Source organism: Manis javanica, chromosome 6 (assembly GCF_040802235.1).
Source record: "Manis javanica isolate MJ-LG chromosome 6, MJ_LKY, whole genome shotgun sequence".
Taxonomy (NCBI): domain Eukaryota; kingdom Metazoa; phylum Chordata; class Mammalia; order Pholidota; family Manidae; genus Manis; species Manis javanica.
This window is the reverse complement of record NC_133161.1, coordinates 78377501-78391093: the sequence shown is the minus strand read 5'-3', so window position 1 is coordinate 78391093 and position 13593 is coordinate 78377501. Positions and strand designations below refer to the sequence as shown.

At 34.3% G+C, this 13593-nt stretch overlaps 1 protein-coding gene across 1 annotated transcript in view; it reads right to left on the bottom strand.

The window, feature by feature from the left end:
• The window catches only part of SEMA3D (semaphorin 3D), a 206377-nt gene that overhangs the window by 112696 nt on the left and 80088 nt on the right, over positions 1-13593 (bottom strand). Inside the window, exon 3 of the mRNA XM_037021701.2 lies at positions 8223-8383. Coding sequence (XP_036877596.1) covers positions 8223-8383 — 161 coding nt within the window. The remainder of the gene's footprint in view (positions 1-8222; positions 8384-13593) is intronic.

Below are 13593 nucleotides of genomic sequence, written 5' to 3'. Positions count from 1 at the left end.
CCCTTCTTATAACAGAAGTCCATTTTAAACCACCTCCTCCAAAATGCCTTTTCTGGCAATCAAACTAAATTAGTTTTCAGGAATATCACCACATTTTTAATAACAACACTAAGAGATATTTTCTTGTTTCCCTTTTTTTTCTCCATCAACTCCCCCAAAACTGGAGGTATCATAAAAGGCTTAACCAGTTATATTCTCTGCTATATTCATAACATGTAGAAGAGTGTCAGGAACCTAGTAGGAGCTCAATAAATATGTACTGCATGAAAGTGAGGGAAATGATATTGTATTACAAATATTAAAAGAAGTTTTAAGAAATTCAGTAATAGATTGGTAATTTTGATTTGTGATGCAATTATGCTTGTGGACAGATTTAAAAATTTTATAAGGAATACAGGTCACAGTCTCTATTATCTTCTTAAAGAAATATATGACTCATTGAAGTTTAGTGACCACTGATCTTGAGTGACAAGGAATTTTGCTTGTTCTTCCTATCTTTAACACCTGGCACAGAATTGCAAACATGGTAAGCACTCAGTAACTATTAAAAAGCTATCTGCAGAGTTTCCTTTAAAATTGGAGACAGAGAAAGGATTTTTGTCAGACTTCTGGCAAGAGTCTGGGTAGTCTGACAACATCCTGACAGTCCATTACAGTGACCAGACGGAACCTGCACATCAGCAATGCAGCTGGGAAGCCAGCACATCCATGAAGGAGGCGATTGTTTTACCTCTGTGATTACTAGACAGCATGTACTCCACAGGCAATAGGAACAAATTAATCACTATGAAACTAAGCAGGGTGTCATATCCAAAAGTTAATTTATTGGGGTGTCCACATGGTTTCCAAGTGTTTATATTTTCTTAATTTCAAGTATTAACTAAGAATACAAGGGGTGGTAATTTTCTTTTATCAATACCTTGATTTTAAATAATAATAGACTTACTGGGTAAAATATTAGAAGGGAATGTCTTATTCAGCCATGAAGTGAGTTAATAGGACTGGAGTCAAAAGGTCATTCTGATTTATAAAAAGCATTTCTGCTTGTACTCAGTATAAAACAGGCAAGTTCAGGATCCTCATGTATGAAAACCCTCTTGTTTTAGACTTACTTAAGGAAAGGGATACAACAAAGAGCTTTTTATGCTATGCAAAGAAGAGTGTTTAAATATTCCACTGAAAAGTATTATATTTAAAATTACAAACTCATTTAGCTTAGTTATTTCCCTAATATAGGTGCTTAAGAATAGGGGCACAGTTTGATGGATTTCAAGTAATCTAAGTAATTTTATAATCACAAACCTAGTTCTAATGTTAAATCAGGAGAAAAATAACATAGATATTACCTTATGAGGTGGAAGAAAAAAAACTGTCACATTTACAAACGTGAAATTACTTTGTTATCATTCTGCGGTTAAAAAAAAAAATGTCAGTTATCTTAGAATGTCCAAGTTGTAGCTTAGGCATCTTATCTTCAAGTTTATCCATAGTTTCCTGTTAAATAATTCTGATTATTTTTTTGGTTAACTAAAAAACACAATAAAGTTCTTAAGCAAATATGGTAACCTAAATTTCAGCAAGGTGAAATAAAATTGTCTTATGTTATTCCATAAAAATATGGAATTAACCTTAGGTAGGCTATGGAATGTATATATTACTTTGGTACATTACTTTCTCATTTTAAATTTGCTAGGAAAATCCACCCCTGAAGCATATTTAGTATATTTTACTTTAACAACAAATTACTTTAAACAGAAAAATTTCAACTATTGTACTGCTTTTTCCTTCAACCGTATAAGTTTAGCTAAGAGGTTTCTTCTGGAGCCTGAGAAAGATCCTCATTTTTGACAGGCTAACAGCAATTCTTTGAATATTTTATATACAATATTTAATTTTCACACATATCAATCTCAAGAAAAAATATTTTTAATTAAATAAAAATGAATAAAGATTAAGTATTATCTCAAAATGAAAGTAAACTATTTGAAGATTAATTTTGAAATTTATTTGTAAATTGATCAATCCACATCCTATATTCTCTTTTATAGACTCTTAGTTATAGCTTAGCTTTATGGAACACAACAACTACTATTGATAGGTGTGGGAAAAAGATGTAAGACAGTAAATATTTAGCTTGAAGCTATTAACATCCAAAAAGTAAATAACACTAATATTAACATTCTCCATTTTGTTACCCCTGTGATTCGAGTGTGTAAACTTCAGGAATGATATGCAACAAGCTTGCCCATAACATTTAGAGGTAAACAACATTCTTTTGAGAGCTCATTATGTGGCTTTCATAATAACAGGATGTTAAAAGAGAAGTTTAAGCTGACAAAAAATTCAAAATGAGATGCAAAAATGTTCAAAGTAGGTGGCTAAGAATCATTTAGATGATTTCACCCATGTCGAAGCTCTAAGATAGCTGGAAACAGGTTAGGAAGTTTTTTTCCTTTGCCTTGAGAAGGATGTTTCACCTGAGACAAGTTGTGTCATGTGTCCTACAAACCCCTGGGTGAAGAGCAGGTGCCAGGGAAGGGACTTCGCTGGGCCTTCAAGGAGCACTTGCTGTTGAACGTGCAGTTTGAGGGACATTGTAGACAAATGCCCAATGGGTGAGAGACTGACAAGGTGCAATGAAAACAAAGGCTTGGCTCGCTGGCTCTACTGCTGTCAGCCTGAACTTCCCAGAATGTGTTCAGGAACATACATATAAGGACCCCCATGGAACAGATGGGGGCCATGAAGGCATGAGGTCACCTAAGGTTCTGTTCCACAGTGTTGGGTGAAAACTTCAGAAGTTAACACCTAGCAGATGTGCTTTCTGTCTCAGGATAAAGAATGAGAATATACCAGTTAGAAGAGAAAGAGGAAATTCTAAAACTTACTAAGGTGCCCCTGAAAGAAAAGTCACCTGTGCACATCTGACAGGGGCAGACGTTGAGAGGTGGGGTCTCTGTGGCAATGACAAGAGCAGATACTACTCTGAACCCCTCCCTGTCTTCTTTTCCTCTCCTGGATTCTTAGAGGGCCATGCACTGTGTTTATCAACTTTAGGGAAGAGGAGGAGCAGTAGGTAGGGAGAGTGTACCTCACTACTCAGGAGCCCTGCTTCACGTGGATTGCCCAGCCAGGGGCAGGAAGAGGAGACAGAGGTTCAATTTTAAATGAGGTCGTAAGTTTTATTACGTTAGACTAAACTTTTTAATTGCTGGACAACAATCGTCTGTATTATTTAAGCATGACCTCAAAAGCCATGTGGCATATAGGAGTCATCATTCAGTTCCAGAAGAATCTGTCCAAAAGAGTAGATAGAAAAAGGGATTCAGTGGAAGGCAAAATGAAGTTGTTTACTATTATACTCCATGAGTTGACATGCCACTTGCTGTTAGATTAATAGGTAAAATAAATAATAATTTCAGTCTCAGGTAAGTTTATTTTTCACTGGTCTACTGTCTGCCTATATAGTCCACTTAAAAAAGAGAGAGAGAGAGAGAGAGAGAGAGAGAGAAGAAAAAAGAAAGAAAACCAAGAAACAACTGCTTGAATAATATGGATCCAATAACACTACTAAGTTTAATACATCATTTTCTTTGTGACCTGTTTGCTTACATCCTGAGTTAGAGACTCACTCCACCCATGCATGGCTTGAAATGCTTCCAAAGTAGTAACATTTTTAGATGGAAACACCCCAACAATTCATTAACTCAGAAGCCCAGTTAAATAACATAACCAGAAAGTATTGGCCTTTTTTTAAAAAAAAACTGCTGACTACAACTCCATTTAAAAAGAGAGAGGTAGAGACTTTTAGCTTGTGTGTATTATTCCTGAACTTAACATAGAGTGTGCTCTGGATTTTATCTGAATTACTGTTAGGACTACTTAAGGTTGGCTGAGGTGCAGGATTTCACTTGTAGTTAAAGTGACAGATGCCATGTAATTTAGTTTAGAATTGTTTGATTAGAAATCATAGGTCCTCAACCATACTGTATGAACATCAAACACTTTCATTATTATCGTGTCAATGCTGTACAAATTTCTAATGTTTCACTTATAAATGAGTGAAAAATGGATGTAAATGTCCTTCCACAGTTGACCACCTTTCTCAAGGACTATTAAAATTCATTTTTTTATACCCCTGAACTCTAGGGACAGGGTAGGATGTTAAGGGCATAGCTCTTTAAACTATGAGAAATATACACATGGAGGGGAGAAATTACTCTCTTTAGTTCTTTTCTCAAACATGTTTTACCCCATTCTCACTTAACAAGGAAACAATAAACCTCAAGTTCCAAATCCAAATCCAAACTATTTTAATTGACCAGTTAACAACAATCCAAATTTTACCAGTCTGTCTTAAACTAGTTCAAATCCTATGCACTACACGTGATTTCTTTTCCCCTCCCTGAATTCCCATGATATGTGATCTGTCTCATCATTTTTGGACATTCAAAGACTTTCTGACTTGCCTTGTAACTCTTAACTGTGTAATGCCTTGTCTCCGTAACTGGGGCATGAGCAATGAGAAGACCTAAGTTTTATATTCTATTACAATGCTCTAACTCCAAAAGTAGACACTCAAGTGAGCCTGGAAGCATAGGATGGAAATGGGTGAAGAGCCTTAGAAGTCAGCAGAAATCTGGAATTAATTCAAGATCCTCAGAAATCAAGAACTCCAGAGAAGAAATACGATCAGATTTTACTTTTTACAGAGATACCACTGATGGTCATGGTGAATGAAATAGACAGAGAGAAAATGGAGATTCACTTTTATAACACAAACCCATTGAAAAATGGTTTTATTATTTCCACTAGAGGAAAATATTAAAACGTTTGCCACCTTATCAGCTTGGCCTGTCAGCTGAGGCCTTTGTTGGGACTGCATCACATCTCAGTTGCGCATTACTTCCTTAGCAACCCTCTCATATATCAGGAAACTCCCTTACAAATATCTTATAAACTCATCTTCATCTCATAGTTGGCTTCCAGGGGAACTCAACCTACAACACAATTGTTGGGAGCAGTAAGTACAGTTCCAGATCTATGTCCACCCCTTGAAATGGGGTCACTTTGGGCTTGTTCTGACTGTTCCATTTTGGTCTAGTATTGGGGGAAGGAAATGTCAAATCAATGTGCACATCTGTCCCAAACGTGGCCCGACCTGTCCCAGAGAAGAAGCCACAAAGTATTCCCTAACTGAAGAGATGCCTATGAACAAACTGTGGAAAAAAAACTGTAAGGTATCCCACCCACATGATGCAACTTACACTTGACCATAAGTCTATTAAATCCCTATATCAATAGTCCTTCCCCTCAACAGAAAAAACAGATCAGGATCTTATCCCTTTTATCTAAATGTCGGAGAGTTTAAAAAAAAAACTTAACTTTTACTTTCTAGGTAGTGGAAACACTCTGAAAGACCTGATTTGTACTTTTGTTCTCTATAATTATTCACTCATTAAACTTTACTGATTATATACTTGGCACCATTCATTGTAGAAGACTCAAAATCTAGTCTAACACAGATAATAAGAAGGATATTAGTAAGCATTTATTACTGAATTTGTTTTGTAAATGATTGTGTTATAATGTCTGGTGATTTCATACTAAAGATGTGTTAAATAGGAAATGATGACTATTTTTCAATAAGCATATCCTTGTTTGTACAAAAATTTCAGATATCCTATTTGTACAAAACTTCATGTATCAAGTAAACATATACCCTAAATTTTGATACTTCAATTGAATGCTTTCTACATATATGCATTTAATTAATTTGCCAGAGGAAAAAATTCCTAACCAGTCACTCATAACTCAATTATGTGTTGTATATTGCTTTAACTCTAAAGAGTACAAAGGACATCCTTGAGCCCCACAGTGTCCCAACATGTGTGGTTTCTTCCACAGAGGAGTCTGGATGTTTGCCGAGGGGCACTGGGCCAATGCAAACCACATAGGTCTAAACACTGCTCAAGTACTACATCTGAACACTTAAACTTGCTACTGTGGAGTACCTTTTAGCACTGGAGTGATTTATATCTGTTTTAAAGGTCAATACCTACATAAACATAAAGTCTTACCTTCACATGCATAACCCATTATAAATCATATACATTTTATAAAGATAAAGAAATATCAGTTACACAGAAAATCTCTAGTACAGACCCTAATTTTATAATGTGTTCAAGTAACCATTTATTTCAATAACATAGGGAAATCAATATTCCATAAGCATTTATTTTATTAAATATTAGCACATTTCAAGCATGGAATACAGCCAAAGAGAGAGTTGCTTAAAACAGTCACAGAAGGAAGTTATGCTATCAGAATTTATTTTAAGCAATGATCTAATAAGCTCAGTTCAAATAAACAGGCTTTTTTTCTTTCAATCCCTAAAGGCAGAGAACAGCACAAGAACAAATTCCCTTAGAAGTATGAATTACTTTTTGCTATTATACTAAAACAGACATATTTGGAAAAATGCTTTGTTAGCTACATAGTACCTCTTACAGCAAAACTGCAAAGTGGACTAAGATTTTCTTTGGCTTCTTTCAATAGTCATCCCCTGCTAAGATACTTACTGATGACTGGGATATTAGTTGATAACATCAATAGACTCTCCTAGGAGTACTATATACCTTTAAAAGAAATTCCTAAAGAAAAAAATACACCTTAAGTATAAATGGAATTAAGATATAATGACAGAATGGAAGGTAAGTTTTTCAGTATCAGCACATAATCAACTCCTATTTCACCTTATTGTAAACAATATCTAGGCTACAGAATAATATCTTTTTAAAAAATAGGATAACCTTCTGAGTTTGTAAGTGTGTTTGGATTAACAAGTCAATAACAATTACTGGCAATATGTTAGCCCTCCATCTTTCTTCTAGAAACACAGATCACACAAATGCATATACATTTACATTCAAAGATTATTTCTTTATCAAGTCTGAGCATTCAAAACAAGTAACTCCTTTTCCTTTGGAGGACCTCAAAAATGTGTGGAAGAACTACTTATAAATTCAATGATTAAAAGGCAAAAAACATTATTTCTAATGCAGGTGTTAATTAAGCAATATTAACACATATGGAGATAAATATTCTGCCTGTGCAGACCAAGAGGCCTGAGAGTGCTGTTAATATTTTCAAAAATCTCAGCAACTTATATTTAGTTATTAAAAGTGTTTCAAAATTGGAGAGCTAAGTTAAAATTGGTCATTACAGGTAAAAGCTATATGAAGCGTCAAAGTCCTACAGTGACCTATATATAAACAACTCTTCTGGAACCAGAAGAAGTCTCTATTAATTCAATACTGGGAACTGTTGACCTGAAACTTGCAATGGTTCCTAGTAGCTCTTTTCCATTATTTGTGGAAAAGGAGAGAAAGAAAAACAATCAAACATGCCTCAAAGATACAGAATAAGTCATATATTATGTCTTCTCTTCAATCATTCAACCCCTTCTAGTCTTGGTATCCTTCTGTGCTTGCATAGATATCAGCATTTGATAAAGTACTAGCTGATAGTAATTGATAAGGCCTAAAGCGTGGCATCCTTTCTTTTGGGAATTATGTTACCAGTTGAAAATGTAGGCTCCAACAGCAACTGCCTTTTGTGTTTTGAATAATGAGTATTTATTTCCTTTCAGTGTTAAGTTTGTTCTTTAAGAGCCCACAGTTGTGGCATTTTTAATTTTTACTATCTGAGTGTAACTGGGGCATAGGAGAAACCCATTCAGGTTATAAAATGGGAGTGTGGAGAAAACAGTATTGTGTTAAAATGCTACCACAGTTACATTATCAATTTAAAGTATGTTTGTTTCTTAATTGAAAACTAATAAAAAATTAATTTTACAATATTTGTTATAGACATAAATATTAATTTTAATGAATAACTCATTTGCCAGCTTTTCAATCCAAATTGCATTTCTACCATATAATATCCAGAAGTGTTCACTAATTTGTCATGCCTTTCATTCATATCTTCAAAGATTTTAGTATTTCATACTCATTCATTCTTAACAAAGAATATGGATCTGTACTTAAAGCCATAAAAATCCAAAACAGATATCAGAGGCAATGTATTTCCTTTAATATGATCTTTTTTGACATGTAAATGACCTATTGCACTTGACACTGAGTCACTTAAAAAAAAAGAGAGGAAGGGCATAGATGAAAATAAATGCATACAGTAATTGTAGTATATATAAATAAACTGACCTTCTTAAAATTTTTGTTCAAGTCAAGCAGACTGAGCAGGAAGATGTGGTCCTTGGCTCCCAGGAGCAGCCTGCCCCTCTCCTCATCTAACAGAATAGTTTGGAAATCCAGTCCTTCTGATGAACCCAAAAAGGGAATACAGCTATTTGAAAGCAGCAAGTCTATAGGAAAGCAAAAGAAGAATAGAGAGAGAGAAAAAATTCTTAATAAGCAGAAAATTTGTCTCAAAACATACTTTGTCCCACTTTGTAAATGAATGTATACTGAGTGAAAGTTCCAATTTAGATTTACACAAACAATATACAGTTTTTAGCAATACTCATTTAGAAATAGATGTAATTTATTATATTTGTATTTTATTGATACAAGTTATTAAATATGAAAAATGCATACTATAGTTAGTATCAAACATACTAATATAAAAGCAGTTAAATGTAGAATACTTCATAACTCTGTGTTCACCTAAGTTACAATGAAAGCATCTACCTATTGGAATATTTGCAAACTGATTATATTAATGAATATATGCAAAGTAAGCATTAAACTAAGCATGTGATAAATCTCATAGCACAAATTCCCCTCCTACTTTTGATAATGTTTAGACTGATGACCATGTTTGGAGGATTACACTGTGCCTATTTCATATATTCAGGACGATGTAAACAAAGAAGCTGAGTCCAAGAAAATGGATTCTGAAAGGGGTATGATCCTGAGCCATAACAGAATCAGAATTGTAAAGCCAAACAGAATCTTGAAATCAATTAATGCAAATTCATGATTTTATAAATAAAGGTACTTAATTTCAACAAATTGAAGCCACATGCCCTGAAGTCACAAAATTTTGCGGTGGCAAAGCTGATAATAAAACCTCAGTCTCAGGTTCCATTTCTCCTTGACACTTCTCTGTAAATCTGAACTCTTTGTTTCATTTCTAATTGTGATATGGACAGACTCTTATTTAAATTTAGGTCTGGGTTTAAAGGAGCCTAAATCTTTTCAACAGATTTTACCCCACCTGTTTATTATACTCTCTAATTTTCTACAACCCTAAGAGTATTAAATATCAATAAAGTAATACTATTACTAATCACTTTAAAAAGTCCATTACATGTTACTAGATTTTAAAACAAAATCGTTACTTTCAAAACATACATTTTTAATTGGTGAGAACAATAAAAAGAGATAATGTCTCAGAAACTAGCATGTCGATACTTGTAAATTGTTCCATGACAATTTCCAAGGTTTATAAAATGGATATTTGCGTCTCTTAACTTCAAAGTCTATAGATCATCCATAGGCTGTGGGTTATATTATTTCATATTTTTTAGAATTTTCTTCACTTTTTTCTAACTTAGAATGGTTAAATATTCTCTTAGGTCACTAAAAGAGTTTTGTTGTAGTTTTGACAAACCAAAAGGCTAAATGCTGAAGAAGATATGATACTATCTGAATTCTCAAATCAATGCAGCTTTACCAAATATAAATTTCTTATTAATATTTATGAATCCTGTTTTTGTGTGTAATGGATAGAAGTCTGAACTCTACCCTAATTATTCTTTCACTAAGCTAAATGCAAGTTAAACAGTTTTAGCATCTCCAAATATGTTACACCTATTTTTACACAGCTAATGTCCAATAAACATTCCATACTGATTATAAAGTGAAACTGAGAAGAATGAAACCAAGAGAATAGTTAAGACAGATACGATCAAAAGCCTTATCAAGAGAAAACATTTCATACAAACCTTTATCAATCAGGCAATCCTGTATCTTCCATCGGATTTCCCAAAGAATGAAATGGGCAAAATGGCAAGTATTTAAGGGGATTTCCAAAACTATATTTTGACCCAACTAACAGAGAAAAGTAAGTTATATGAAATAAATCCTTGTTATTTCAAGTGCCCACGGATAATAATCAACTATTTGAACATTCATTGATGTTAATTACAAAATCAAAACACAGCTTACACTAAGGAGTAAGTGTGTGAGCTTTAGGTCCAGAACACCTGGATCCTATCTTAGCCTCACAAACTCTGGCTGTGTTATCTAGGACAAGAAACTTAACTTCTCTGTGCCTTAGTTTTCTAATCTATAATATAGGCATAATAACAGCAACTATGTAAAAAATCATGTAGGTGTCAGGAATAAATGAGTTAATAGATAGTGCCTGGCACATAATAAGTGCTGTTCAACTATCAGCTATTATAATGATAATGAGTATTTTTTAAATTCTATATAAAATCTATAAAAAGAAGCCATATTTTCCTAATTCATACAATTCTTATGACAAAAGGAAGTAATTTATATAAAGTTCTTAGAACAATGCCTTTAAGACAGAAAAAGTTTGATAAATATTAACTGTCATTTTGAATAATTATTTAACTCCAGTTTAGATCAAATAAGTTCTATTAAGGAATATTATCTCATCTTCTATTAAACCTGACTTATGAAAATTAGAACATTTCTATTTGTTTTATAATATTGGGATATTAAAAAGCTATTCAGTTCACAGATATTTTATAAGCATCTGGTATGTGTTAGGTATTGAGCATCTAGCTAAGCTTAGGGGATGACTGAGCCCTACCTTCATGGGGCTCACAGATCAGTGTGCAAATAGATATGTATATAAAATAAAACATAAGGGAAATAAATTCTAATAGAAATATACATAAATGTTAACAAAGCTTTCAAGTAATTGTTACCTTAACTAAATATCACTTTACAAAAGAAAAGTGATATTTGAGAACAGTCTCGAAGGACAGATAGGTGCTTTACAGGAAAGACAGAAAGAAAAGTTTATTCCAGGAAGAACACTAAAATATACAGGGGCATATATCACTGTACATTGCATTTACACACCACATTTTTATTATGTCTCCTCCTCTGGAGCAGAACTCTTTCGGGGTAAATAAAGACCAAGTCTTACTTGCCTTTGAAACCCAAGCACCTACTTCAGAGTCTGAGACAAATAAAGTATGTAATAAATATCTGTGGAACTGAAGTAGCTCAGCACACTGCAACATAGAGAATATGTAAGGCTGGATATAAGGCAGCCTCCAGTTAATCAGGCCTAAGATGGCAGGCCAGGGGGTTCGGTTATGTAGTTAATTGGAAGCCACTAAAATATTTTATGCAGAAAAGTGACAAAAACTATAACTGAGTATTGGAAAAATAAGTCTGGCTGCAGTGTTCAGAAGAGCAGAGAATCAGGAAAGGTGGGGGAAGGGAAACTCCCCATAAGTTTCTGAAAGATGGTAAGTCCACGAATTATGGCCAATGGAAGGAGCAAGATGTTTAGGAAGCTTGCATCTCATTTTTGTTACTACTTATGCAGTGAGGAAAATAAAATTGACATAGTCATTTATTTTCTTTTACTATAACCAATTATGTTGGGTTTAGTTTCAAACAAATTTGACAAAGAAAAACAGCTGCAAAAATAGTGACGAACCTGAAGATTATCATTTCAAAATGATTTGTTGCCTTGTAACAATGTTAGCATCAAAACGATTAAAGCATGCTTCACCAATCCTTTGTAGCCAAACTAAATAATTAGACTTAGGCATTACATATGAAAATTTCTCAGGCTGACGCATACATTTTGAAAAGACCTAGGGACAGGGATTGGAACAGGTTCCCTCTTCCCCAAGCAGCTTATCTTTCTTGCTTTTCTGCCAAACCAAGCAAAGCTGTTTTTGTTTCCACAGGATCATCAACTAAAGCCCAGAAAGAAGAAAAAATTAAGTCCAGAGCTTGCATTTTAACACCTAAAGCTAATACACTATCAGGATTTCAGAAATCAGAAATGGAAATGGATAATGAGTTAAAAACTAATAATTTGGCAATATATTTCAGAGCTTTATTTTTTTCTCCACCTAAACTGGCAGTTCTCAGGCATGTGAGTTTTAAGATCGTCCACAGTTTATAATCCTTTTGAACCAGAACTCTGTCTTTCCTTCTCCCCACCCTCTTGGGTGGTGGTGTGAGTGTGTTGCTTCACACATGCCGTTAGAGGAGGCCTGATCGGTACTGACTTAACCAGCCCCACCTTTCCTCAGATGACAGCAGCATTTACCTCTAGGTCCTAAACGCATTCTTCGTTCTATCACCTAAACCTTTGACCTAATCCTCCCTACTCCTTCTGTTCTTTTAGCAATTCCTTGTCCTACCACCGAGCTCCCAGTTTGTAAACTCACTCAATCTCACAGCCCTCAGATTCTCACTGTTGTTCTAGCAATACACTCTTGGAAAATCTACAAGCTGATTATATTTGAAATAAATGAAACGAAAATACGATTATTCATTTATTCTACTAGTGTAAATATGAAAATCACACACATGATCGATTTTAATTGAATGATGACACAGACAAGGTGTTCATGATTCATGATCAATAAACCACTGCAGAGCACAGGGATAGTACTAAGGATTAAAAATCCTATAAACAACGTATTTCATGTTTGTATGTATGTGTGCATACTCATAAGACTATGTCCAGACTTTTTATCAACATCTCCTGATATCTTATTAAAAGTCATAGGGAAAACTACCTATTTCCCCAAGAATATTTAGAATAATTTCTTATTTCTAGCATAAGAAGTGATTTTTGAAGGTAAACAATTGACTTATCGAAAATTACAGGTTCTCTGCAGGTGCTGCAAAGGCTCTGATAACAAGTTCTACTCTGATGGATCTTACAGACTAGTGGAAAGGACATGCTCATCCACAACAAAAATGAAAACACATTTGTGACAAAGGACAACAGGACTCAAAGTAATAGACTGTTAAATATCTTTAATAGTGAAATGTAAAAAACTTTCTACTGTATTTCCTTTAGCAAACCAAATAATGCTACTTCAGTTCTCTCATCAATATGTGTGGGTAGGGAAACCAAATGGTCTCTAACTCTGAAGTTCTATCTACAGCATTAGAATCTTATGCTTAACTTTGTTAAAACTGAGGACATATCAAGTAAAAACCTGTCACTCATGTATCTACTCCTGCCCATTGCTCTGTTCCTTGGAGCTGGTAGTCTCTATCCTTTGGGAAGAATGGGAATACAGTATAAAGCAAAGAGAGCTTAAGGGAGATCTTATCAATAATCCTGTTTGACTCACATGTTACAATTCAGTGAGGTCCAGGACAGTTAAATGGGCTTCACAAAATCAGTTTACCCTTAGCAGCAGAGCATAGCAACAGTGAATATCCTCACTCAGCCAGAAGCCCCTCCACATGAGGGGAAGGCTAAGGATCCAATAATCTCTGTTCCTATTTGAAATAAAGGTTTGTTCTGAAAAGAATTCTTTGTATCAACCTTTTGGTGTCCTAATACAACTGTTCATTAATCCTGAAGAAACATGTGACCTGATAGTCT